Source organism: Gymnoscopelus microlampas (assembly GCF_963454915.1).
Source record: "Gymnoscopelus microlampas genome assembly, chromosome: 10".
NCBI classification, from domain to species: Eukaryota; Metazoa; Chordata; class Actinopteri; order Myctophiformes; family Myctophidae; genus Gymnoscopelus; species Gymnoscopelus microlampas.
In genome coordinates, this window is record NC_139947.1 from 48,537,866 (window position 1) to 48,564,723 (window position 26,858).

At 40.6% G+C, this 26,858-nt stretch overlaps 1 protein-coding gene across 1 annotated transcript in view; it reads left to right on the forward strand.

Annotated features, from left to right (window-relative positions):
• Nucleotides 1–13,493, forward strand: part of LOC311053674 (MAP kinase-activated protein kinase 2-like) — a 28,543-nt gene extending 15,050 nt beyond the window's left edge. Inside the window, exons 3-10 of the mRNA XM_084069335.1 lie at nucleotides 59–123; nucleotides 395–474; nucleotides 5,136–5,262; nucleotides 7,164–7,239; nucleotides 8,237–8,361; nucleotides 9,633–9,718; nucleotides 10,877–10,957; nucleotides 13,145–13,493. Coding sequence (XP_083925461.1) covers nucleotides 59–123; nucleotides 395–474; nucleotides 5,136–5,262; nucleotides 7,164–7,239; nucleotides 8,237–8,361; nucleotides 9,633–9,718; nucleotides 10,877–10,957; nucleotides 13,145–13,288 — 784 coding nt within the window. The 3' untranslated portion in view covers nucleotides 13,289–13,493. The remainder of the gene's footprint in view (nucleotides 1–58; nucleotides 124–394; nucleotides 475–5,135; nucleotides 5,263–7,163; nucleotides 7,240–8,236; nucleotides 8,362–9,632; nucleotides 9,719–10,876; nucleotides 10,958–13,144) is intronic.
• The last annotated feature ends 13,365 nt before the right edge of the window (nucleotides 13,494–26,858 follow it).

Genomic DNA, 26,858 nt, shown 5'->3' on the forward strand with positions numbered 1-26,858 from the left:
ATATATCATTTTTGAATATAATATTCTAAATATCTGTTTCCTGTACTTTTTTTCTCAGCATGGATGGAGGTGAGCTATTCAGTCATATCCAAGACAGAGGGAATCATGCTTTCACAGAAAGAGGTAAAGAGAATTCTTCTCTTTTTAACCCATTAAGACCTGAGGCGATTCTTTAAAAAAAAACTAAATCCTAACAGTTTTTTGGAAAAAATCAAAAATATTTTTTTTCAAGATTTTTCAAAAATAGCCAAAGACATCTAAAGTGACACAGATGCGTTCCAGGTATCAATGGGTTAAATCAAATCCAATGGTTTCTTCCTCTGCTTGCCAGGGGCTCAGTCAGTGTGCTTTCCTGTTGATTAATTCTCTCTCTCTCTCTCTCTTCTGCACACAGAGGCCTCAGACATCATGAAGAGCATAGGAGAAGCCATACAGTACCTACATGCCATCAACATCGCTCACAGAGACATCAAGGTAAACCATCGCCGTGTGTTTTCATGAATAAAGAAGCATGCACTATGTAGCATAACTGAGAAGAATTGGGTTGAGTAAACACATTGAAGGATTCTTGCCTAATTTGTTCTCCCTTTTGTGGAAAGAAGTGTATTCCACTCAGGGGGAAGCATAACATGTTTTACTGAGGATAAGACTATGCTTACAGCATGAAGTCCCTGTCGGACAGGAACTTTGTGTCCAAAACTGAAGTTACGTTTCATGAAATCTTGTATCACATCATAGCCCATAAGGTCCTCCTCACTGTCTAGAACAGTGATTCTCAACCTTTTTCACGTCAAGGACCCCCAAATTGACACTTATTAGCCCGGCGGACCCCCATTTGAAAAGATATATCAAGGACCCCCATTAGAGAAGATTTTTACGGCTCTAGTAGTGATTTTCAACCATTTTAATTACAAGGACCCCCAGTTTGACATGCATTAGGCTACCGGCCCCCATTTAATGGCATTTTTTATCTCTGGGACCCCAATTTATATTGTATAATCAATGTTAATGTAACTCAGAGAGTTACCCGTTAGGGTTCATTTGGTTCCATTTGTACACTCTCTGAATTATAGACCCATAAGGGTCCCCGGACCCCACTTTGAGAACCAACGGCCTAGAACATGCTTCAGCCCTCTCCACTGTCATGTGTCCTAATCAGTTCTCCTTGAGATCTAAGTCCTCAAGAAGCACACTCAGCACTCGGGGTGGCGCAGTGTTAAAAGTTCCTGCCCACCTCCACGGAGGTTGTGGGTTCAAATCCACCGCGATGCATCCGGGTTTGTCGGCCGTCTATGTGAACACAATTGGCCCGGGTTCAGGGGAGGGAAGCTGGGCGGGGGACCCCTTTTTAGTGTCCCCCTTACACACTCTTCTTGCATTAATAAAGTGCCCTTACAAGGTTGTATTCTACATGTAGGCATGTTACACTAATAGACGCTGTAACAACAGTGTTTCAGCTGGCCGGTGAAGTTGAGAACAGGTGACCAGCTTGTAGTCTGACATGAACAAATGACAGCAGCACCAGGGGGTTCTATGACTGGACCCCCTGCTGTGGAGCACAACAGTCCAATACTAGTGTTGATTTTTACTTCAAATTTTTATTAAGTTTTAGTCATAGTCTTTTGAATCAAATTCCATTTAGTTTCAGTCATATATTAGTCATCCGAAATGTTTTACTGTTTGTCTAGTTTTAGTTGACTAAATATCATAAGATTATAGTCGACTACATCTACAGTTGATTTAGTCGACTAAAATTTATTTTGGCGGTGCCTTGATGGCGTCGTAATGGCTGATTTTACACTTGGTTGCATGCTGAAAATAGCAGATCTACAAGCTCACAACGCGTCGCGCTGCGACGCGTTGTGAGCTTGTAGATCTGCTATTTTCAGAGCGCAACACCCAAGCGCAACCAAACATAAAATGACTTGTCTTTTAGTTCTACTGGATCTCTTCTCCACTACTCCCCTCCCTGACATAATAGTCTAGTTTTTATTTGTTGACGAAATTGTCAATATATTTAGTCATAGTTTTAGTCATCATAGCTTAGTTTTTATTTAGTTTTCGTCAGTGAAAAAAGGTAGTGGACCAACATTTTTTGTCATAGTTTTAGTCGATGAAATCAACACAGTCCAATACACAGGTTTACATGGTGTTGCTGTCAAAAGTAGCAGATCTACAAGCTTGAAACGTGACGCAAAGCGACACGTTTTGAGCTTGTGGATCTGCTACTTTTGCCAATTTAGAATTTGAATCCTGAAAAGTCACAGTTTTGGACGTATGAGGTTTCCACCCGACAGAGAGGATAAAATGAATGGACCATGGACCACTATTTGAGGAACAGAGATGTAGACATTTCGTTCATTTTACGTCGGAGGAGGTTCTTTTTTTTTTAAACTTTATTTTTATTCTTTTTTTTAGAGCAAGGTAGGTCATGTTGGGCATCACATTACATTAAATGAGTACATTTCTGGTATAGTTAACACTCTTATGTTGTGGGCTATTCAGTCCAGATGAGATGAGAGGGCTCCCTAGTTTAAGTAACTTCAGTCCTTTTGTTGAGAGATCTCAGTTTTGTTTGTCTTTACTGTTAAAGTCCATGGTAGTTTGTCAGTAGATATTCCAATGTTTCACTCCTGATTTTTGGGGCAGGTTTCCAGACGTCGGAGGCGGTTCAATCATCTCAAATGACTGTTATTTCCTACAGTATTAACCCAATAAGACCTGGAACGCATCTGTGTTACTTTTTGATTTGAGCTAAAAAGCATTATTTTACACTTTGGCTATTTTTTTTTAAATTGTGAAAATGTGTGCAAATCTTTGAATATATATATATATAGTTTTAAAGCGAACATTTGTAACTCAAATCTTTGCTTCTGGGGGTCCCTGGAACAAAATATTTTGAGATGGGGGTCGGCGGCCAAATACATATAATTTTTGGGGTCCTTGACATGAAAAGGTTTGAGCACCACTGATATAGAAACATAGGTTTTTTTTTCAGAATACTGTTAGGATTTAGAATACATTTGTAGAATCGGCCTCAGGTCTTAATGGGTTTTAAGTTGTGCCTTTCAAATCTAGGGTCAACAAACTGACAAAAGTGTGCATTCCGCCGTAATCTGAAGACTCACCTCTTCAGACCTCACCTTAGCCCTTGACCCTATAGCCTTGACCACCATGTAGACTAATGCAAAGGTAATTAAAGCCACGTTTTCACTACAGTGCCAGCATTTTTCCAGCACAGTAATTAGAATAATTGCTGGACTGGCAATGGGAGAGGCCGCTCTCACATGCCCTCCTTGGCAGCAAAAGTTCTGGTATTGCCTGACCGTTTTCATTTGTTTATTTTCTAACGGTATAGTACTTTATACTTGTGCGAGAGATGACTGTAAGCACGCGAGATTGTAACTTTAAACCATCGAAAGAACAGAGGGCAAGTGGTCTTCTCATTCTTTTTTTCTAAGTGACTATTATTTGAAAATAGCCGATCTACAAGCTTACAACAAATAAAAAGCAACCCGCAACTTTACAGAAAAACAAGCCCTATAATTTGCTTATAATAAGCAGACATGGCAACAGTGGTCGCGACGCAACACACATTCCTTCATTTCATTCAGTGTGCCTGGCTGCCTGCCTTTCTCTTTTCTCTCGCTCACCCCCATTCTCTATAAACGGAGCTTTAACTCTTAGGACAAGTTACAAGCCATATTACATAAGAAGTTTCACCTTTCTCAGAGCATTGTCAACATTGCTCTGAAGCATTTTGTCACTGAACAGTTTTTGGCTGACAGGCTGACTGTCACACGCTCTCTCTCGTCTCGCTATTAAGCACCACATTAATCTACTGTAAGCATGCTCCCTGGCAGCTGGCTCTATCCAAAGTGACGAAGTGTCTATCTCTGGGGGAAATCAATGCTCAACGTTATGACACTATCCGTAAAATTACGTGTGTAATGTGTTTTCACTACAGGGAACATTTTATTTTGACAGTACATTCCGGAAAAAAAACTAGGTGTCTTGCCAAAACTTACGCCACACAAGATCAGTGGCCGTTTTCACATGAGATGAGTTTCCACTATACTTCCTGCACGTTGGCTCTGTGAAAACGGGGCTTTAGATGGCATGTTGTTTAGACAGATGCTAGGTTCATTGTTTACCTGGTATCCTAGAGTTTCTTAACCTCGGTCCCAGCCTCACTCATCTGCGAAAAGAAGAGCCTGGTCACGACCTAAAGCAGCGAGTGTCTAGGAAGTCCTGAGTGGACAGGATTTCCGTTTCCCCCGGAAACAATATTTTTTGACCAATCACAACACTCGTTTCATTCACGGAGTATGTTAAGAGATTTGTAAAGCATCAACGTCATTTCCTTGAGCGGTACTTCCGCAAAATTCAACCATTTCCGGTTGTCAACTTCCTAGACAACCAACATCCCAGGTCTTGCCCAGGGTGATAGTTTCTATAGTTTCAATGCACAGATAATGTTTTTAACCCATTAAGACTTGAAGCCGATTCTACATGTCTCCTAAATCTCAACAGTTTTCTGAAAAACATATGTTTCTATATCAGTGGCGTTCAATCTTTTTCATGTCAAGGACCCCCAAAATGATATGTATCTGGCCGCGGACCCCCATCTCAAATATTTTGTTCCAGGGACCCCCAGAAGCAAAGATTTGAGCTACAAATGTTCTCTTAAAAATATATATATATTCAAAGGTTTGCGCAAATTTTCACGATTTAAAAAAAAATAGCAGATCTACAAGCTCATAGCGTGGCACTCGGTGCGCGCTATGAGCTTGTATATCTGCTATTTTTGAACAGCCAAAGTATAAAAGGTCATAATTATTGTGATGCTATATTAACATATTTTGCTGGGTACCCCCTGGAACCCCCTCAAGTACCCCTGGTACTTTGAGAACCAATGTATTATATTATCCAAAGCTAGGTTCTTGGTTTACCTATGATCCTAGTTTACTGTGGCACTGCACTGTCTCTCTGCATTTGATGTGTGCGTTTACCTTGCTTACTGTAAGTCGCTCTGGATAGAGAGTGTCTGCTAAATGCCTAAATTGATAAAAATAAAAATGAATTCTGCTCTGCTGTGCAGAAGTTAAATGTGTTGTTTTGGACTCTTCTTTCAGCCAGAGAACCTGTTGTACACATCCAAAAGACCCGACGCTCTGCTCAAGCTCACCGACTTTGGTTTCGCCAAAGAAATCACCACTCTCAACTCACTGGCTACACCCTGCTACACCCCATACTATGTTGGTAAGAATTACACCCTGCTACACCCCATACTATGTTGGTGGTAAGAACTACACCCTGCTACACCCCATACTATGTTGGCAAGAACAGCTGGCTAAAGTTATGCAGCAGCTTATTAGCCCCACAGAAAATAACAATTTATACTTCCAAATGAGAAATCATAACGGTTGTTCTCTTCTTTGCTACCTTTCAACTAATATTCTTTTCACTAATTGTTATGTTGGCCACTTCTTCAGCCCTATTTTCAGAAATGTTTCAAAATGTTTCGAAAATAGCCGATGTTTCTAATAAGCCCACAAAGGGCAAGATTCAAAGTTGCGATGGAACACGTTGTGAGCGTGTATATCTGGTTTCTTGGAAACCACAAGAGAGAGAGGCTTCCTCCCAGGTTTCAGGTGGTTAAAATAAAGCCATGTAGGTGCTTTTATACGTGCTTACTAAAGCGTTAAGTTGACCTAGTGTTTGCATGCAGAACTTTCCTTGCAGGGGATTTCACAGACATGTTTAAAACGTTGCTGATCGTTAACAGTATATAGGGTACTTCCTGTGGAAAGTACAGTATCGACGCTGGCTACAGCTTGTTTTGGTTAACAAGAAGTTACATCCTGTGGAGACTAGACGTAAACGTGTTTTAAAGTCAGCTGTTTTTGTCAATTATGTTTTCAATTGTCAGTCTATGTGTTGAATACATTAAGTCAGTGGTTACCAGATAGTGTGTGGAGGCACACTGCTGTGTCGTGAGACATAATGTGTATATCATTATACAAAAACGTTATGAATTGCTAATACAGAGGCTAATTATATACCCTAAAAAACAATTTAAAAATATATTTTTTTTAGGGCAATAAAAAATAAAATCTCTATATATATATTTGTGTAATAATGCGTGGCATTATTTCATTTACTCAAAATGTCAAACACAGCGAATGTCAAACACAGCAGATACAATATAGATAGATACAAGCTCGCAATGTGTAATGGACGCGTCATGAGTGTGTAAAGGTGCTATTTTCACTATGTATACAGGAGTGCCTTGAGATGTTGAGAGTTTACAAACCACTGCATTAACCCATTCAATCCGGGAACGCATACTATGTCATTTTGTAGATTTTTTTTGCTATAACCATTATGTTACTTTGATACTTTGAGCTATTCAGAGATCTGCAATTTTTTTAAGAAAATCTTAGAAAATGTGTGTTTATATATTTTTAACTCAAATATTTGCTTCTGGGGATTCTACAAATGTATTATATTATATTATGTCAAGGACCCCCAAAATGATATGTAATTGTCCGGACCCCTCCCCCAACTCAAAATATCTTGTTCCAGGGACCCCCAGAGGCAAAGATTTGAGTTACAAATGTTCACTTTGAAAAATTATATATTCAAAGATTTGCACACATTTTCACGATTTCTTTAAATAAATAGCAGATCCACAAGCTCATAGCGCGGCACCGAGTGCCACGATATCAGCTTGTAGATCTGCTATTTTTTAATAGCCAAAGAAATGTTTAAATGACACAGATTAACTCATTCACTGCCGGACTTATTGTTGGCCGCGTTTGCCCACTGCCAGAGATTTTTCATTGAAAAAAAAAAAGTACTCTGGAGCTGAGATACAGAATTTTTAAGCTTTAAGTTAACAAGGAAGTGGATGGGAGTCTTTTCCTTCGAAAAATCATATCTCCTTGGTCTTTGGGTCAAAAAGAAAGAAAAAAATTGAAAAAAAAAAAAAAAAAAACAATTTTTTTTGAAAAATTAATAATTACGTTTTTTACGTCTGTGGCAGGTTTGGTAAACGGGAATAATTACGTTAATTACGTCAGTGGCAGTGTATGAGTTAAGTTGTAACAAAAATGAACATGTCCTCATTGTTGTTTCTTCTCTCTGTGACACTGTGACAGCCCCAGAAGTTCTCGGTCCAGAGAAGTACGACAAATCCTGTGACATGTGGTCTCTGGGCGTCATCATGTATATCCTGTAAGTCAAACTGAAAGGTCATGAGGTGGTTTTTAGTGATTGCAGGTTTTGACATGATGTGTTTATGGGTTTACATATGGCTCTGTTCCACTATGAAAGGTAACCATGAACCCTCTATGACCTGATGCTTTCCAGAACCCATCAAGTTCTGTCATCTTTGTTTTGATGGTTTACATTTCCTTCATAATCAGAACCAGCCCTGAAGGGGGACGTATGTCGTAAAAAATAAAAACTCTGTGTCTGTTGCAGAGATTCCTGCAAGGTATAAAGGACTGTATTTACTAATGGGCTGATTCTGCTATGATCGCCACAGGTGATTGATGGGGCCGAGATTGGGTGGATCTTGAGTCCACACGTTGAATATGGGTGGATAGGCCCTGGCTATATGTCTAGTTATTATCGCTATTATTACTCTACAACTGCTGATACGCACCCTATCTGATAGTTGTAGTACTTTTATGGGTAGAATATGATGCCATGCGGTCGTAAGATGACGTCACGCTGGCGTTGTCCATATTCGGGCGTAATACCATATCGCCGTCGTCACTTCGGACGTAACAGTGTCCATCATCAGTTTATCAGTTTGATTTATCTGTGTACTGTTTAATAACATATATTTCTTTTAATGGTCAAAAATAGCATACCGTTGCTGTCTGTGGAAACCCTCATATGTCCAAAACTATTACTTTACAGGATTCAAAACTAAGAAAAATAGCTGATATACGAGCTCACAACATGTCGCTATTTTAGCTACTTTTGTGTGACACTGCAGTTTGAAAAAAAAAAAAAAAAAATAGTGAAATGAGTTTTCTGCCCAACAGCATCGATATCTACAAGCTCAACAATGCATTGCGATCGTAGATCTGCGATTTTTCTTATTTAAAAAAAAAAAAAAAAAATCTTGTAACTGGCACCACTGGCACTCTCTTGGTTAGATTTACAGCAAAAACATTCCCTTATTCCTGATAGTTGTTGTTTTCCGTCCCATCATCCTCAGGCTTTGTGGATATCCTCCCTTCTATTCCAACCACGGCCTGGCCATCTCCCCCGGGATGAAGAGACGCATCCGCAACGGACAGTACGAGTTCCCCAACCCAGAGTGGTCCGACGTGTCAGAGGAAGGTGAGAGACAGAGGCATGTCTGTGTACGGTTGGGATCCAGAACCATGTCTGTGTAGGGTTGGGATCCAGAACCATGTCTGTGTAGGGTTGGGATCCAGAACCATGTCTGTGTAGGGTTGGGATCCAGAACCATGTCTGTGTAGGGTTGGGATCCAGAACCATGTCTGTGTAGGGTTGGGATCCAGAACCATGTCTGTGTAGGGTTGGGATCCAGAACCATGTCTGTGTAGGGTTGGGATCCAGGACCATGTCTGTGTAGGGTTGGGATCCAGAACCATGTCTGTGTAGGGTTGGGATCCAGAAACCAGAGGAATCCCAATCAGTTCCATCACATTTGGAACCGGGACCCCCAGAATAGAAGACTTGTTTAAAAAAAAAAATATATATATATATATATATATATATATATATATATTCAAAGTTTTCCAAACATTGTTGAGACTTTTAAAATTTCTAAAATAGCAGATGTAAAAGCTGACGTCACTTTGTGCAGCGCTAGGAGCTTGTAGATCTGCTATTTTTGAATAGCCCAAAGGAATCTAAAATTGACACGGACGCGTTCCCGGATTGAATGGGCTAAAGAATATCTGGCCCAATCAATCGCCTGATTGGCTAACTGCAGATTCAGATTGGCCAATAGTGCTCACGCAAACTATATATGATTTATGAACAAAATATGTAAAAAAAATAAAATAAAAAAAAATCATCAATAAAAAAAAGAATTCCAACATTTTTTTCATGAATAAAATGAAAAATCGAATTTCCTAAAATAAAATAAGTTTAAGAAGTAGTGAAAATGGCATATCTACAAGGTGTGAGCTTGTAGATCTGATATTCTCACTGGTTTGGGTCACATTTCTCTTTTGGGTCTTGAGCTAAACATTTTGGGAACTACTGCTATAAATGACCATATACAAATGTGTGTATATGAATATACTGTATATATGCGTTGTGCAATGATAGGCTTCAGCATGATCCCCCCCCCCCCCCCATCCATTGTCGAAAGGGTAAAAACACAAAGCTTATGAGTGCTTATTTCCAGTGCAGTCCTTTGTTTGCAAGTGTGTGTGTAAACATTAGTGTCACATGCCATGTGGCACGTGACATTTAATATCAGTCAAAAGTGATGGTTGCAGTAAATAATTGTCGCGTCAATGAGGCTTACGGATGACTGAGTGACTGATAAGGATATCAGTGAGATAGTAGAGAGTGTAGAGAGTGATGTGACCTTTGAGCTGGTTGTATGATCATTACCCGTTTGTTTTCTTCAGCCAAGCAGCTGATTCGTCACCTGCTGAAGACTGAGCCCAGCCAGAGGATCAGCATCACTGAGTTCATGAACCATCCCTGGATCAATGTAAGAACACCACCGGCTGGCCTCCGCACACTGCACACTAACCAACCCAGTGATTCTCAGACCTTTTCATTTCAAGGACCCCCAGTTTATATATGCATTAGGCCCAGGACCCTTGATCCTTTGATCACATTTTCCATCTCTGGGGCCCCAGTCTACATTATCCCATTAAGACCTGGAACTGTGTCATTTTTAGATTTGAGCTAAAAAGCATTATTTTACACTTTGGGCTATTCAAAAATAGCAGATCTACAAGCTCATAGCGCGGCACCGAGTGCCGCGCTATGAGCTTGTAGATCTGCTATTTTTGAAAAATCTTGAAAATGTGTGCAAATCATTGAATATATATATATATTTGTAAAGCGAACATTTTTGACTCAAATCTTTGCTTCTGGGGGGTCCCTGGAACAACATATTTTGATGGGGGTCCGCGGCCAAATACATCATTTTGGGGGTCCTTGACATGAAAAAGATTGAGCACTATATCAGCACCACTGATATAGAAACATACGTTTTTCAGAATACTGTTGAGATTTAGGAGACATGTAGAATCGGCTTCAGGTCTTAATGGGTTATAAAAACCCTAACTCTGAGAGTGTACACATGGAACCAAATGGGGTCCATTTGGTTCCATGTGTACACTCTCGGAGTTACAGACCTGTAGCTCCTCAAGGAATTTGAGAATCACTGCACTAACCCACCATTTCAATTTCTTATTTGTTAAAAGTGCAGTAAGTGATACTTTTTTTGTTGGTAAAATAGTGTTAAATAGCTCTACTGTGTATGTTCTGATAGTAATCATTGCTACAGAGTGTTCACACACAGACCCATTTTTAATGGGTTGTCGAGTAAATATCCCGTTTTTCCTTCTACGAGTACACAACGCGTCGCTATTTTCACAATTTATGCCTCTTTGTTAGGTAATATCTGACAACATTTTTATAGTTTGTTGATTATTGACACAATGAAAATATAATTTCTGAGGGTCATTTTAGAAATGTGCAGATACCCTGTATACACTTATACTGTGTGTTGGTTTGTTTACTGTTGAGTGAGAAAACAATGTTGCACAATGCACATTTAAGAGCACCTTTAAGTTTCAATGTGTGTGAGTGTTTGTGAATGCTCACCATGATCCATGTCTTGTCCTGTTGTTCACAGCAGTCCATGGAGGTCCCACAGACCCCCCTACACACCAGCCGCGTGCTACAGGAAGAACAGGATGTCTGGGAGGATGTCAAGGTATCTGTCACTAACTAACCCCTTACCAACAGTGCTGTAAAGTAACTAATCCTTTATATAAAGCTCACTATGTCGCTGTTTTTGCGGCACGTTGTAGATTGTCTGTTTTTGAAAATGTTTGAATAGGGCTTTAGGGGGTTAAATAAAATCATGTTCATTGTATTATTAAAGTTAAATGTTCTTTTCATATTGAAGATAAACATTTGACATTTTGTATATTTTATTTGTGTTTATTGTTATTTGTGTCCTTATAAGTTACATGTTCTCAAATATAAACTTTAATCAAATCTAACTTTGTCAAATTGTTATACAATGTAGATTTTTTTTGGTGGGGGGGGGGGATTATGGGTCAAAACATGTGTCTAGGACTGCCCAAAAGTGGCATCGGCCTCAAACCCCAAAATATATCATGGGTGGGCCTCCACTTTGTTGCTGTTGTGTACTGTGTGTGCTGCTTCTCTCCAGGCGGGCTGTGTGGGGGCTTGTCCCCTGTGCTGCACTTCTGATTGGCTGTCATGTGGAGGTGGCGCCAGGATAAAAAAAAGATGGACCCCCATTTGATAACAATGACAGAAACATGTGTGCCTTGTTATCAAACCCTGAACATTGTCCACCTGTGCCCTCTAGTGTTCACTTCAGCTTTCAATTATGGGCAGCATTTGGCTGCACAGTGTAATTATTCCATTTAGGTGTATTTAATGCAATGGTTACATTTCACTGTCTGCACCTGTACTGCAACTTAGTGACGCTAGCCAACTAGACTTGGTAATACGTGTGAAATAAAAATAGGTTGTAGTTTGATTTTTAGACTTGGTAAACTTGACCAGGGTTTGCTCTCTACTTGGTCCGCTCTTTTTCCCCCCGCTGCACCAATTGTCTTCACTGAAAATAGCCAATCTACAAGCTCACAGCACGTTGCGTTGAAACGAGTCGTGAGCTTGTAAATTGGCTATTTTCTGTGAATTACACCCCCCCCCCTCTCCAAAAAAAAATGTTGGGGGTTCAAGTGACCAGTATGTAGTTCAATCACCCTAAATATGAAACCTGGAGCGCTCCTGACAACATAAGTCAAACAGTAAAATGTGGTACAAATTATGAAACAGTCATGTTGGGCTTAGGGGAGGCAGCGTTGATCAGCCATCTGCAGGACATAAAACATGCAGGTTGAGATCACCACCGCTGATCAAAAGGTCAAAATCCCAACACACACTTGTCTTGAAAAGCCATTTGAATTTTATTTGGGAAACGCTGAAAGAGGGCAAGCACCCTATATAGTACAGTACTTTGTGTTGCATGTCGGTGCATGCTAGTACATGTGTGCAGCTGTTGCTGAACAATGAGGCACATAGCAGGTACTTAAACTGTAATGACGCAACGACTGTGCTTGTTAACATTTTGATCATGGTCGTTTTATTAACGGGGTGCAGTGATGTAAAGTAACTAAGTATATTTACTCAAGTACTGTCATTTTTAAGGTACTTTTACTTTACTTGAGTATTTCCATTTCTTGATACTTAATAGTTCTGTTCCACTACATCTCAGAGGCAGATATTGTACTTTTGACTCCACTACAATTATAATCTTTAGTTATTTGCAGATTTAGATTATTATTATTATTATTACAAAACATACACTTACCACTACAGCCCTACTTTATTCTTCGGCTATTCTAAGATTTACACATCTTTTACAGCATGTCTGTCATCATAATGAGATGCCACTAATTGTTTTTGTATTTTTATATCAAAAGTCTGCGTGATTACATCAGCAAGCGCTTGTGAATAATATGAATCATGATTTCATTCACCTGTGTGATTCCCATAGCTCATGTTCCTCTGTTTTTAAACTTAAACCGAGCACTCAAATATGTACCGTATCAGAAAACATTTGAGGTGAGCAATTATCAATGCAGTGACATAAACATGCTTTTGCACTGCCTCCCAGGTCGGTATACTATCTCTGCCTCACGGTGCACTAGAGTGCTGACACAAGGCATCCCATAGCCCGAGGCGACGGGGCAGTCGGCTGAAACTGTGATTGGCTAAGACATAACCAGCCTCTGTTTTTACTTGTACATTTCAAAATAAAGGTTGCAAAAAAAAAGCCATTGCAGCTGGACCTTTAAGTAAAAGGTCTTGAGTATTTCTTCCACCACTGATGGGGCTCTCTGTTGTTTGTCACCATTAGGAGGAAATGACCAGTGCCCTGGCAACCATGAGAGTGGACTACGAACAGATCACAATCAAAACCCTCCAAGATTCCACCAATCCGCTGCTCATGAAGAGACGGAAAAAAGTGAAAAGCACATCCACGCAACCGCCAGGCCTGTGAAACGACAAAAGACTCTTTTAGAAAAGCCCTCTCACACACACATTGTCCTGTCTGTCCTCAGGAACGTTGCTATGATGTGTGTGTGTGTCGACTTGTTTCTCCCGTTGGCTTCGCCTCGCACACACAGAGAGCCGCTCTCACGGAGATCTCTGGGAAATCCAGAGAATGTCCAGTGTTTGAAGACTGCTATTCCCCCCCCCCCCCCCCCCCCCCCCCAAAAAAAAAGCTGTATTGGAAGCTTTTAAAACATTTATTTTTTTTGTCTCGTGTTATCGTTGCAACCTTTTTATCATAGAAGTTATAAGTCAAATTGATCATGTTTTAGGTGATACGGTGTAGATTATCAAACAGTTATCACATTAGAACAGTGGTTCTCAAAGTGAGGTCCAGGGACCCTTCAGGGTTCCTTGAGGGGACTCAAAATGGACCCTTACAGGTCTGGAACTCTGACAGTGTACAAATGGAACCAAATGGACCCTTACCATTTTGTTCCATTCGTACACTATCAGAGTTATGGGGATCCTTGAAATAAAATAAAAAAGAGAACCATTGCAATAATACATTTTTCCAGTAGTTGAACACTTAAAAGGGTTACTTGAGCACTCCACAGAAATATAATTATGATATACATTTTCAGACCGTTCTCATGATAGGTTCTTGTCCCAGTTGTTGAACCCATCAAACGGTTATTGAGCACTCCACAGAAGTATGATTATGATTTACATTTTCAGACTGTTCTCATGATAGGTTGTTGTAACAGTTGTCGGAACACATCAAACGGTTATTGAGCACTCCACAGAAGTATAATTAATGGAGCTGAACTGTGTCTTTGTTTCTCACAGCGGGGCCACATGCCTCTCACAGTTGGTTATTTACTGGATGCTGTCATCGGTAGCCGAGCGTCCATAAAGAATGACGCAAAGGATTACGTAAGCGTTCTGGGCGACTCGGCTCTTCGCTATGCACTGGAACATATTTTAGTATGTGCACTGAAGGTTATTCATAAATCCTTGTGTTGTCGGGGGAGGAAAACATCTGTGTATAATAGTGTTTTAATAGTTTTCTTGCCCCTTTATATTGTTGATGTGTGTATATATATTGATTTATACCTCACATCAACAGTATTGTTTTTTTCTGCGTCGGGTGAATTATGTTGCCGCAAATGGAAAAAAAATATGGATTGTATGACTGCTTTTGAATGGGTTGAATTTTTGGTTGTGCTATATTTTTTTTTGACAAGCAGAGTCCTGTCAACCAAATATTTTAATGTTGTCTCCATAGGAAAGTTGAGCCCTGTGTGGCAGAGAATTCTAATTCAAAAACATCGGTTTTATTTTTGTATTTTTAATCAAATGTGTGTTGGATGAATGCATGATTCACAGATTTGCTCTCTGTGCCCACGTCATTGTAGAATTTATTCTCACTTTTATTCGTAGAATTCTCGTCACTTTCTCAATACATAAAGGTCAATTTATGCTTTGAGCGGCACGTGTCGCACTGAATTCAGAGGGTTGAGCATTCTAAACTGTCTGTGACTTGCCGTTAAAATGTCAAAAAGTGAATGTGGTCTCGTGCATTCTTTTTTTCCAGACTGACACGACACCCGTCTGCGAGAAGGTACTTGGCGACACATTTCAAAGCATGAACTGACCTTAAGATTCGTGGTGTCCCAATATCAGTGTTGTAGTTCCTTCCCCATACAAAGTAGTCAGCGTGTGGTATTCGTATTCATCATGTATCTCTTGACAGACTGATCGCAACAGCGTTTATTTGAGAAGCTTGTGATGAACCCTGCTGCTCGCTGGATTCAAAATGCTTCAGAAGCATTTCAACGCGCACAGTACACAGCAGTGATGGACAAGTACATCGTCCAATCCACTCCTCTGTGTTCCATTTATCAATTTCTAACTATTGAGAGGATACAAACATAACGTTATGTTTTTATCCTCTCAAGAGTTAATTGAACGCTGAGGATTTTTACAGTGTCGTTATAAGGTCCCTACTGTGTGTTAAGGAATTTTAAAAGTGTTGGGGGGGGAGGCAAGGGACAGTATAAGACAAGGGAGTAGTTAGAGATGTAAGAATCTATAATATCGCACCTTACTAAAAATCATGTCTTGTACTCTCAATTAAATCTCTTGAAATCCTCTGGAGTCTTGGTGTGCATAATGTATCGCGACAAACCCAGTAGACTCTTCTATTGTAGCTTTAGTGCAGTGGTTTTCAACCAGTGGTCCGGGGACCACCAGTGGTCATTGAGGGGGTTCCAGGGGGTCTCCAGCCAAATGAATTGTTAGGAACCAAATTGACCCTTATGTGTCTGTAACTCTGAGAGGGTACAAATGGAACCAAATAGACCCGTTATTTGTACACTCAGAGTTGTACACTCAGAGTAGATTGGGACCCTCAAGAAATCAAAATGGTTGAGTCCCTGGCATATCTTTTCAAAAGGGGGTCCGTGGGCTAATATGTGTCAATTTGGGGGTCCTTGACACGAAAAAGGTTGAAAACCACTGCTTTAGTGGCATGTTACCGCCCCCTAATGGGTGGTTTGTGGTCCCAAAATATTTTGTAGTCCTAAAATTTCATACGTTTTCTCACCCCCAGCGGGTTGGTTTTCCTCTTCGAATGTATGCAGGAAATAAAGTATTTTTTTTAACACATTTTTCTCCCCAATTTGGTCATTATGCCACTTCTGTTTTATCCTACTGATTCACCTGCCAGTGAGAAGCCCTCACCGGGAGGACGCAGAGCCTTCGTCCTACTCCTCCCGCCCAACACTCCCTGCTGACATTCCCAGCCCGTAGGTGTAAGTATTGACACATTTCACCCGTCCCACTCGGCTTTCACAAACTGTATTGATTTGTTTGAACAGCAGCGGAGTAATGAGAGTGAAACAGCCTCTACTTTGTAGGGACTCTCTTACTGATCACTTGGTTGTTTAGCTCAGTGGTTCTCAGACATTTTCATGTCAAGGACCCCCAAAATGATATGTATTTGGCCACGGACCCCCATCTAAAAATATTTTGTTCCAGGGACCCCACAGAAGCAAAGATTTGAGTTAAAAATGTTCGCTTAAAAAAATATATATTCAAAGATTTGCACTCGGTGCTGCGCTATGAGCTTGTATATCTGCTATTTTTGAATAGCCAAAGTATAAAAGGTAATAATTATTCTGATGCTATATTTACACATTTTGCAGTGTACCCCCTGGAACCCCCTCAAGTACCCCTGGGGGTCCCCGGACCCCACTTTGAGAACCAATGGTTTAGGAATTTATAGACTACGTGACAACCAGGAATAGATTGGTGACCACCGGAGAGACGGGTGACAGCCGGAATGTAGACGGCATCCGGGAGCAGTTTGGGTTGGCGCCCCAGTCTGTGTCTGCCGTGAGGAAGAAGCCCAACAAATCCACGGTGAGGCCTTTAGGAGGACCATTCAAGCAAGACGCAAAGGGAGCCTGCAGTACCACCGCGGGCCAAGACACCATCACACCAGAATGAAATGTTTGGAGCGGGGGAGTCTGGTGCAACGCTCAGGTCCTGGACCTGGTGAGACGGAGGTGGAGCCCGGCCAGGAGGCCATCCACAGAGCCTAGTCCCTCCACGTGCCAGAGCCTCCGCTCTCCCCCATTCCTAGCAGAGTAGTTTCGGACAAGCGTATTGAGTGGCCCTGTCTTTCCCTATTTAGGACTGACCGTGGGTAGCTACCTGGGACGTAAGTCGGGGCTTGATCAACCCTGGCTGGGTCACCTGGGTGAGGGTGTATGTTGCGAGACCCGAAACATCCTATGACCCCAGGCTACAACACTGATGATACGTCCCAGGTGCATCCATGTGATGTTTTTTCGTTATGTGAAGTTAAATGTTTGGGTTTAGGCGCAACCTGGGCGACACACCAAGGAAAGTGGGAGCCCCCTGTACCAACAGACACAAGATAAATTGGCACAAAGCCTTAAGCAAGCAGAGTGCATCTCAATCACATGAACAGTGGTGTAAAGTAACAAAGTACATTTACTCCTACAGCACAATTTTGAGGTATTTGTTTTTACTTTACTGGAATATTTCCAATATTAAATACCTTTACTCCCCTACATCTCAGAGGCAAATATTGTACTTTTCACTCCACTACAATTATTTGACAACTTTAGTTACTTTGTAGATTTTGATTATTATTACAAAACCTACATTAACCACTTTCAGTCCTGCATTTCAGCCATTTAAAAAAAAAATCATTCATTTTGAGAACTTGAAATGGGACATTTTGCATAATGAGCACTTTTGGTACTTTATATTTTGATGCCAATACTTTTGTACTTTTACTAAATTTTGAATTTGTAACTTTTACTTGTAACAGGGTATTTCTATGTTGCAGTATTGCTACTTAACTCATTGAGTGCCATTAACGTGTTTCACGTGTTTTAGCGCTATGGTGTTGAGTGCCATTAACGTGTTTCACATGTTTTTGTAAAAAATAGAAAAAAACTCAAACCCATCATCTGAAGATTTGCAGCTCCATCCACTCCTTGTTTAACTAATAACTTAAAAAGGCTGTATCTCGCTTCCTAAGCACTTTTTTTTTACTTTGAAAAAATAAAAATGGCCAGAAATAGATAATAATAATTTGGGCACTCAATGAGTTAAGTAAAACATTTGAGTACTTTTTCCACCACTGCACATGAACCATAGCATCCCTAATCTGAGCATGTCATAATAAGTGAACGTTTGGAACATTTCTTTGTATTTATTTAAAATAGGATGAATATGGTGTCTTGGTCCATCCATCCATCTTCAACCACTTATCCGGAATCGGGTCGCGGGGTCAACAGTTCCAGCAGAGAGCTCCATTTCCCTTTCTCGAGCAACATTCGGCACTTCCTCCTGGGGGGGATCCCGAGGCATTCCAAGGCCAGGGGGTAGATACAATCCCCCCCATCTGGTCCTTGGTCTGCCAGGGGGCATCTTGGACTTATTGTGATATTAGCAAATTGTGAGTTTTTGGTTTCGTTACATCCTTAGTAGAAACAGAAATGGTCACAAACCCTATACTGTATATTCTGTACATTTCAGTGCAGCAGTTCATTCTTTCTGATCAACCCTGTCCTCCTCCTTTCTCAGTGTGAGCCATGTAAAGCCAACAATTCCGGGAAACAATTTGATCCTTGTTGTCAATTAGTTGTATGAGCTCAGGGCTCTTGTCTTATTGGTTCTTGTTTATTCGATACTTAATTGTTTTAGCTCTTGCTCATTTGATTTTCCTACTTGTCTCATCTGTTTAACCCATTAAGACCTGGAACTGTATCATTTTTAGATTTGACCTAAAAAGCATTATTTTACACTTTGGGCTATTCAAAAATAGCAGATATACAAGCTCAATAGCACGGCACCGAGTGCCGCGCTACGAGCTTGTATATCTGCTATTTTTGAAAAATCGTGAAAATGTGTGCAAATCTTTGAATATATATATTTTTAAAGCTAATATTTTTAACTCAAATATTTGCTTCTGTGGGTCCCTGGAACAAAATATTTTGATGGGGGTCAAATACATATACATATCATTTTGACATAAAAAAGATTGAGCACCACTGATATAGAAACATACGATTAGATTTAGGTTAAGACAGTAGGTAGCTGATATATTGCACTTTACCTTAGCGCATAGGTATACTCTTAGTAGCTTGTTTTAGAAGAGAATGCACTTAAGACTTCTGTTGATTAGTAGTTTCCTTGCCTACCTTTGGATAAAAGCGTCTGCTAAATGATTGTAATGTAATGATCCTGAACAGCGACTGGCAGTAGGGAGGGAGTGGGACACACACCAACACACTTGCAGAGTTTAATTGGCATTCCAAATCGTATCATTGCATCGGAAAACTGTGCGTGCTCACCAGGCAATGAGCATTTCCTGAATGTGAATCTGCAGATGGTTTCATTTTTCAGGGTACAGCCTCAAAGCACCGCAACAAGATGATGCGAAGAAGATGACCAGATGATGAGGACAATGCAGAAAATTTGACCCGAGCCGAAATCTTGAATGATGTTTTCGGAGGCGGTGTGGAAACGTAATTGACACAACGTGAGGTATTTATCTTTTAACGTGCGACAATTTTGGATGATAAACACGGACCCGGTGTCATAGATTACACACCCAATATCTCAATGTTGAAATTTGTATTTTGTGTGTGTGTGTGTGTGTGTGTGTGTGTGTTTTTCAGAAAACTGTTAGGATTTAGAAGGCGTTTTGGAATCGGCCTCAGGTGGTTCAAATCAAGTGTGTTGATTTGCAGAGTTTCTGTTTGTAATGAGTGAACAACAACATAATCCTTGCTGTGTTACAGAACCATATTTTTTATCATCCCTGGGCTTGCTGGTGCTGCTCTAGAGCAGGTTAACATACTTTTCAGGGTTAGCCCCAGAGATCTGTGAAAACACAGTGCCTAGATAGCGTGTTGGAAAGGGGGGTTCGTGCTGTTGTTATTGACCAATCACACCTAGTCCGGGGCTTGCACTAATCTTTAGGTCAGCGTCATCAACGTGCTTGAATATCAGAAACCTCTTATATCCATATTTTAACGTTTGGTTTGAATCCTGAAAAGTAGCAGTTTTGGACATATGAGGTTTCCACCCGACGGAGACGAAATGCAATAAGCTGGTGACAAATGTCTGTGTACGTACGTCTGTAATCCACGTACCTCGAGAACCGTTGGACCGACCGACTTCACATTGCCCACACACGTCGCAGACGACCCGAGGGAGTGCAGTGCCCGGCGCCGAGTCGGTCGGCCAGAACCGCCAGAAAAGGCTCTGGCCGTGGCCCAAACTGAGCTAATTGATTGCCATGGCAACCCCTTCCCTAGCAAATTCCCGACACCTGTTGAATTCCCCACACTTACTTAATTACTTAGTCCACTTCCCACAGTCAGGCTGCACTCTCCACACATTCTCCACAGACGTTTACCACTGCACAAGGACTTTCCAGAACCGCCGGTTCTGGACACAGACACGGTATACACGGGTATAATTGTCTCCGCCAGGAGATTATGTTTTCGTTCTCGTCCTTCCGTGTGTCCACCAAGCTAACATTGGTCAAGCTTCATGTGACACGTGACAATATGTTGAAAGGGTGTGCTTTGATTGGCTAGCGAGACCGAGACGCATGATGAAATAGAGTTCTATAAATAGGTGTGTCACTTCAAAAGATCATTTATATCTTTTGAAGTGAGGTAAGACAGGATTAATCAGGAACAGTACTGGCGGAGACCTGTGCTCCGAGGAGCACATTTTCTAGTTGGTATTGCATTACCGGGTGGGCCATGCATTCCCTGTTTGCATCGTTCCCAACTTGCATCGTTCCCGAGTAGGCCCGTGCTGCCTAGTAAATGACTAAAACTGCGGAGAAATAAATGTGTAAAATAAAAGAACGGACTTGGCATTATCTAGCGAGGCTTTATTAAACAGCGGGGGTGAAACGTTGACATCAGGCCTAGCTAGATGATTATCATATGTTGTCTTTAAAATTACAAAGTGTGTGTGTGTGTGTGTGTGTGTGTGTGTGTGTGTGTGTGTGTGTGTGTGTGTGTTTGCAATAAGACTGTGGCGAGACGAGACCCCACCATGGGGGTATGTTTTGAATTAGGATGTTTGTTTGTTGTTTTTTTAATGAAAGAAGCAATTCCTGTTCAGCATCCTTGCCTTTGTAGTCACACACAATGTCCACTGTCATCTTATTGTGCGTGACTCTGTCATTCATGTTCCTGGTAGGGGCAGGGGCAATAGGACATGATTTATAACATATAACACCACAGTGTTCAGTTTGGAATTTTGTGCAAAAACATTTCAGACATTTTTCAGCGTTGCCGGATTTTGCGAGAGAAATAAGCAACATGAGGTCTTGGAAAACTAGCTCAGAAGAAGCGACTATAATGGGCCACAGGAGCACTTTAAACCTATATACTATTGACCATTTGAAAATAGCAGATCTACAAGCTCACAACGTGTCGCATCGTGAGCTTGTAGATCTGCTATTTAAACAAATACATCTTGAAAAAAAAGTGAAATAATTAGAATATTTGTTGAAATATTTTAGCAATACAAATCTAGTACAGGGTCACAAAATATTTTCAGAAGGTCTGTGGACAAATGCATATTCATTTGGGGGGGTCCTTGACATGAACATTTTTAAGAACCACTGGTTTTAAAACAACATCAGTAAACAAGCCCAACTAAGCAACTACACTTTAGAAACAAGCCCCCAAAAAAATCACAACCCCCGCAACCACCAGTATTTACAAGCCACCTTACAGAAAAAGCCCCAAAGTCGCTTATAATAAGCAGACATGGCAACACTGCCACCCATCAGATGGTGACTCATCGGTGACGTGAGTTGTGTGAGAAGAGGCTTCAGTTGAAGGCCGCATTTTTCTTACATGGTCCAGAAGTTATGTTTTTTTGTTCCAGAGCGTTCAGTGAGGTTCCCTTTCAGTGTTGCAATGTCCGCTTATGAAGTGACTTTGGGCTTGTTTTTCGTCGCTTGTAAAATATTGGTGGTTGCGGGTTGCATTTTTTTGGGGCTTTTATTTTTTTGGGCTAGTTTTTTAAAGTGTAGCTGCTTATTTGGGCTTGCTTTCAAATTGATTGGTTATTATTTAAACCAGTGGTTCTCAAGCATTTTCATGTCAAGGACCCCCAAATTAATGTGTATTTGTCTATGGACCCCCATCTGAAAAGGTTTTGTTGCCAGGATCCCGCGTACCAGATTTGTGTTCTTAAAATGTCTAAAAAATGTTCCACATTTTGCTCTTTTTTTCCCTCAAGACTTTTTTGAAAATAGCAGATCTAGAAGCTCACAAAAACGTTGCAACGTGGCTATGTTCAAACAGCCGACGTACATAGTGTATAGGTTTAAAGTACTCATAGTGGCCTATAGTGGCTTCTTTTAGGGCAGGGGTCTTCAACAGGGCGTCCGGGACCCCTAGAGGGTCCTCAGAGTTACTACAGGGGGTCTGCCAAATCTTTGTGATATGATGTTTTCTTTTTACCTTAACCACTTGAACGGTTCTAAAACTAGAGTCGGATGGTAATGTGTTTAACAGAGAACTCAAATTATGGTTGAAATCAAATCAAATGTGCTCACACGTATAGTTGCTGACTGGTTATCTGAATGATTATGTCTTCTTTTGTTTGGTTGATGTATTGGGTCTAAATATTGATATTGATGATGTTAATTATTAGTGCATGTATGTATGTGTGCATGTGTATGTATGTATATATGTATATACATGTACAGATAGATATATATATTATTCCTTTTTGTACTTGATTGGGTTTTAGATTGGTATTACTGTATTTTAGAAAAGCTTCCTGTGGACAGGTGTTGAAAATTAGCACTCGTGCTATATACACTGTAAACAATGCATCTGGTTTTGTTCAATGTAACTGTGATGTCCATATCAAATAAATAAAACATAACATAACCCTAGCATCCCTATTCTGAGGAGAACTTTAGCCAAAAATAGCCAATCTACAAGCTCACAATGCCTTGGCAAAGAGGTGTTTGGTGTAGAGGGGAAAAAAGAGCAGACCAAGTAAACAAAAAAAGTTGAATCTGAAACACAATTTTATACAATATAGAGGGGGTCCCTGCTTCATCTCTCTCTCAGCCAGGGGGTCCTTGGCCTGAAAAGGTTGAAGACCCCTGTTTTAGGGCTTGTTTTCCTAGACCTGGTTGCTTATTTCTCTCACAAAAACTGGCAACACTGTGTTCCCTTTCACCAGAGGAATTCCATCTGTTCATTAAAGTCTCCCCACTCCACCCCTCTCAAATGAAATTGGTTAGTTAAGGTTCATTACATGTCGCTTCCAATTTCAATACGGCATGCTAGTTTAGGGGGCCAGTTGGGCGGGAACAGTTAACCACTAAGAATGTTGAGAATGTTGTTTATATGTTGTTTGGACAGATGCTACAGTAGGTTCGCTGTTTACCTGCTATCCTAGTTTCTTTGAGGCACTGTTTTGTTCACTCTGCACTCTACTGTACTTACTGTATGTGACTATACTTTACCTTGTTTATTGACTGGATTCATGCTTGTTCTGCTCATGCTGATCTCAATGTGTAAGCTAAGTCCTTCTTGATCAGCGTCTGTTAAATGCCTACTGTACATTGTAATTGTACTAGGCACATATATATATTTTTTTTTAAACGTCTAAAATAGAAGATCTACAGTTGTGAACTTGTAGATTGGCTATGTTTTGCTTCATAGCACAATACAGGTGTGCAACGAAATAGAAAGTAGGGACTTTAAGACCGGGAAAGCATCATTTGTGTCTCTGTGTCTCTGTTTGTGTCTCTGTGTGGAGTTTGCATGTTCTCCCCGTGTTCCCTAGGGTAGGCACCCTCACAAAAACATGCAGTAATCCTGGTCACTATACTGCCTCCCCTGGACAGCCAGGGCGCCTGATGGAGGGGAAAGGAACTGGTTGGAATAACGTGTTCCTTCCACGCGCTACGTCCAACCAGGGAAACTCTCCCCTGTCAGGTGACAAGAAGGCCAGTTGGCTCTCATGCATTGAAGGAGGCATGAGCTCGGCCCTGGCCTCCCTAGGTTGGCAGAGGGAAGGTAGTGCCCAGAATTACATAGACAATTGGCACTGGGCGTAAAAAATTGGGTTACAAAATCGTGGGATAAAAATTTAGAGATAAAAATGTATAATGTAAATTCAAAGATTTGCACAAATATTTCACGATTTTCAAAAACATAAATAGCCAAAGACATCTTAAAATGACACAGATGCGTTCCCTTCCCGATCTTAATGGGTTAACACATTTACAATGTACATTTATGGACAATATTATGACGAGTACAGTTAATATGTACAACTTCCTCCACTCATAATGTCATGATTCTTCACACCCAGACAGCTGCCTTTTCAGTGGTGCTGGAGAACCTTTCTCATTTTAAGTCATTTCTAGGGATTGTCAGGATTTTATCGGTTCAAATTCTGCTTATCGATTACCCATTTCAGTTCCATAATGGTAAAACAAATAGATAGTGAAACAGTTAGTAAATAGTATTTAATATTGCTAGAACTAACTGCAGACTGTTATACTGAGATGGAATCAATGCCTGAACCCTTTTTTTTATCCTGTTTTTAACTCAAATCAAATTAATGGTAACCTCTCGTATGTTTATATAACACAATGGAAAGCAGTAGCAGTTAAAGGTGTAGTGAAATGAAAAATATGTTTTTCACACTTTTAGAGCATATCCGTGGTCATCATATGGGCATACCTAACAATAGATGCCAAAAAAAAAGAAAAAAAAACAATTTTTGTGTATTTTTACATCAAAAGTCCCTAAAAAGCCAATCTTAATTACTTCCTGTAAACGAAAACGTGCTGCGTGATGACATAATACAGCCTTCACGAATATAAATGAATCTTGATTACATGCACCTGTTTGATTCCCATAGCTGCACGTTCTTCAAACACAGCTGATTTTAATTACAGAGATACTCCGTTTTGAATCTCATTGAAGATGAGTGTATAACTCATTTTAAACTTCATCTGCACACTAAAATATGTATCTGAAAACATTATAGGTTAGAAATAAGCCAGGTAGTAGCAAACGTGCTTCACTGGCCGTCTCTCTCTCACTTGTAAACAAACACTAGCCGTGTGCCAGCACGGCTGAAGTGAACGTCCCATAGCCTGAAGGGATGGGACCTTCTGATTGGTTTAGAGTCGTTGAGCCGACGTTTTGGGCTGAACCTTCAAAATAAAATGACGGAAAATGTCACTTCAGTGGGTCTTTAAAGCTGTTGTACGCCTATTTATTTATAGGAGAGATACTGGGCCCTTAAATGATGTGATTCCTTAGTTGTATGGGTGGGTACCAGGTACCCAGTAATTTAGATTTGTTTTATTTCTTTTTTCTTTTCTCCCCAATTTAATCGTTATGCCAATGTATTCCTCCCCACACACATTTGTGTCTGTTGTCACTGCTGTTGTATCCTACTGACTCACCTACCAGTGAGGAGTCTCCACCGGAAGGACGTAGAGCTTTCGTGCTACTCCTCCCGCCCAACACTCCCTACTGACAGGCCCCACCCCCAGCCCGTAGGAATACACCCTCCCCGCCTGGCCCCCCGAACACTTGCCAATTGTGTTCGTATAGACACTCAACAAAGCCGGATGTACCGCGGTGGATTCGAACCCACAACCTCCTAGTGGGCAGGCACTTTACCACTGCGCCACCTGAGTGCCTTTCGATTACTTGGAACCACATTTTCATACCCATCCCTAGTCATTCCCATATCATTATTTTTAAAAAGCAACTGATATTTTTGTCTAGATATACTCATGATAGATAGACTACATGTGTATATATCTGAAGTTGTCCCTTGCCCTACCTGTTACCGTGTAAAATCTGGCAGAAACAATGGAGTCGTCTATTATATGGACATTCTGCAGGAAGGTAATCATTTAGAGTGAATTGGCGCCAGAGCAGCCATTTGTTAACTTTCCCTATACAAGTTAAACACTGTAATTGAGCAAGCTGCCCTGGAGCACAGGCAAGGCAGGCAGCGAGAACCTCTGGAATGGAACGCTAACACACAAACACCTGAAAAACAAAGGATAATGGAGGAAGCACACTGGAGATGTTAATTGGAAGCAAACTTAGTAGACAAAAATAATGTTTATTGCAAAATAGTTTGAGAAACAATTGTACTTTGAAGTTAATTAACCACTTAACCGCTGTAATTAGTTTGTCTTCCAACAAATTGCGAAATGGCAAAAACAGGCAACATTTGTCAATTTACTAGCCAACAACACGTCTCGTTGTGAGCTTGCAGATTGGCTATTTTTTAAAATGTAATAATAATGAATGATTATGTAAAACAATTACTATTTTTGACCGTTTTCGCCTGTGACATGCCCAAGCTAAGGGCACCGGCCAGGTTGAAAGTGGTTCATTAAAACCGTTTCCTTATACTGTAAGTCAGGACTGAAGTCTCCAGCTCCATAAATACCTTTTAGCTCTTAACTACATTGTAGAGAATAGGGGATTCTCTCAAATGTTTTTACACCAGGACCCCATTTTTATGGAGGAAATGTTTTGGCGACCCCACACTTCATTTATAGTGCAATGTCAAAGTTGCAAAATAGTCTATATAAAAAATAAAGCATACATCGGAAGCCTTGGATATGAATATCTATTGGAAAATGCATTTAAAATGCTGTGATTCCTAATGATGTGGTGGTGTCTTATCGTGCTAGTTTAAAAGTGGTTCTGTACACATTTGTAAATGGAGACATATGTGTTGCCAGAACCTTAATAAAACACATTACAAAACAGAGTGCATTCATAGGCTGTGCTTTTCAAAAACAAATGAAAGAGACAGACTTAATGGGACACAGTTCTACGATGCGTGGCTGCGTTGGGCTGAGAAACGGGCAAAGAACTGCTTCAACTTTTCTCAATGCCAAAATACCTGATTAGCAAGACCAGTGTTGCAATGCTGAATTGGAACGTGGTTGCACTCTATTTTCATTACGTTACGCGCACGTC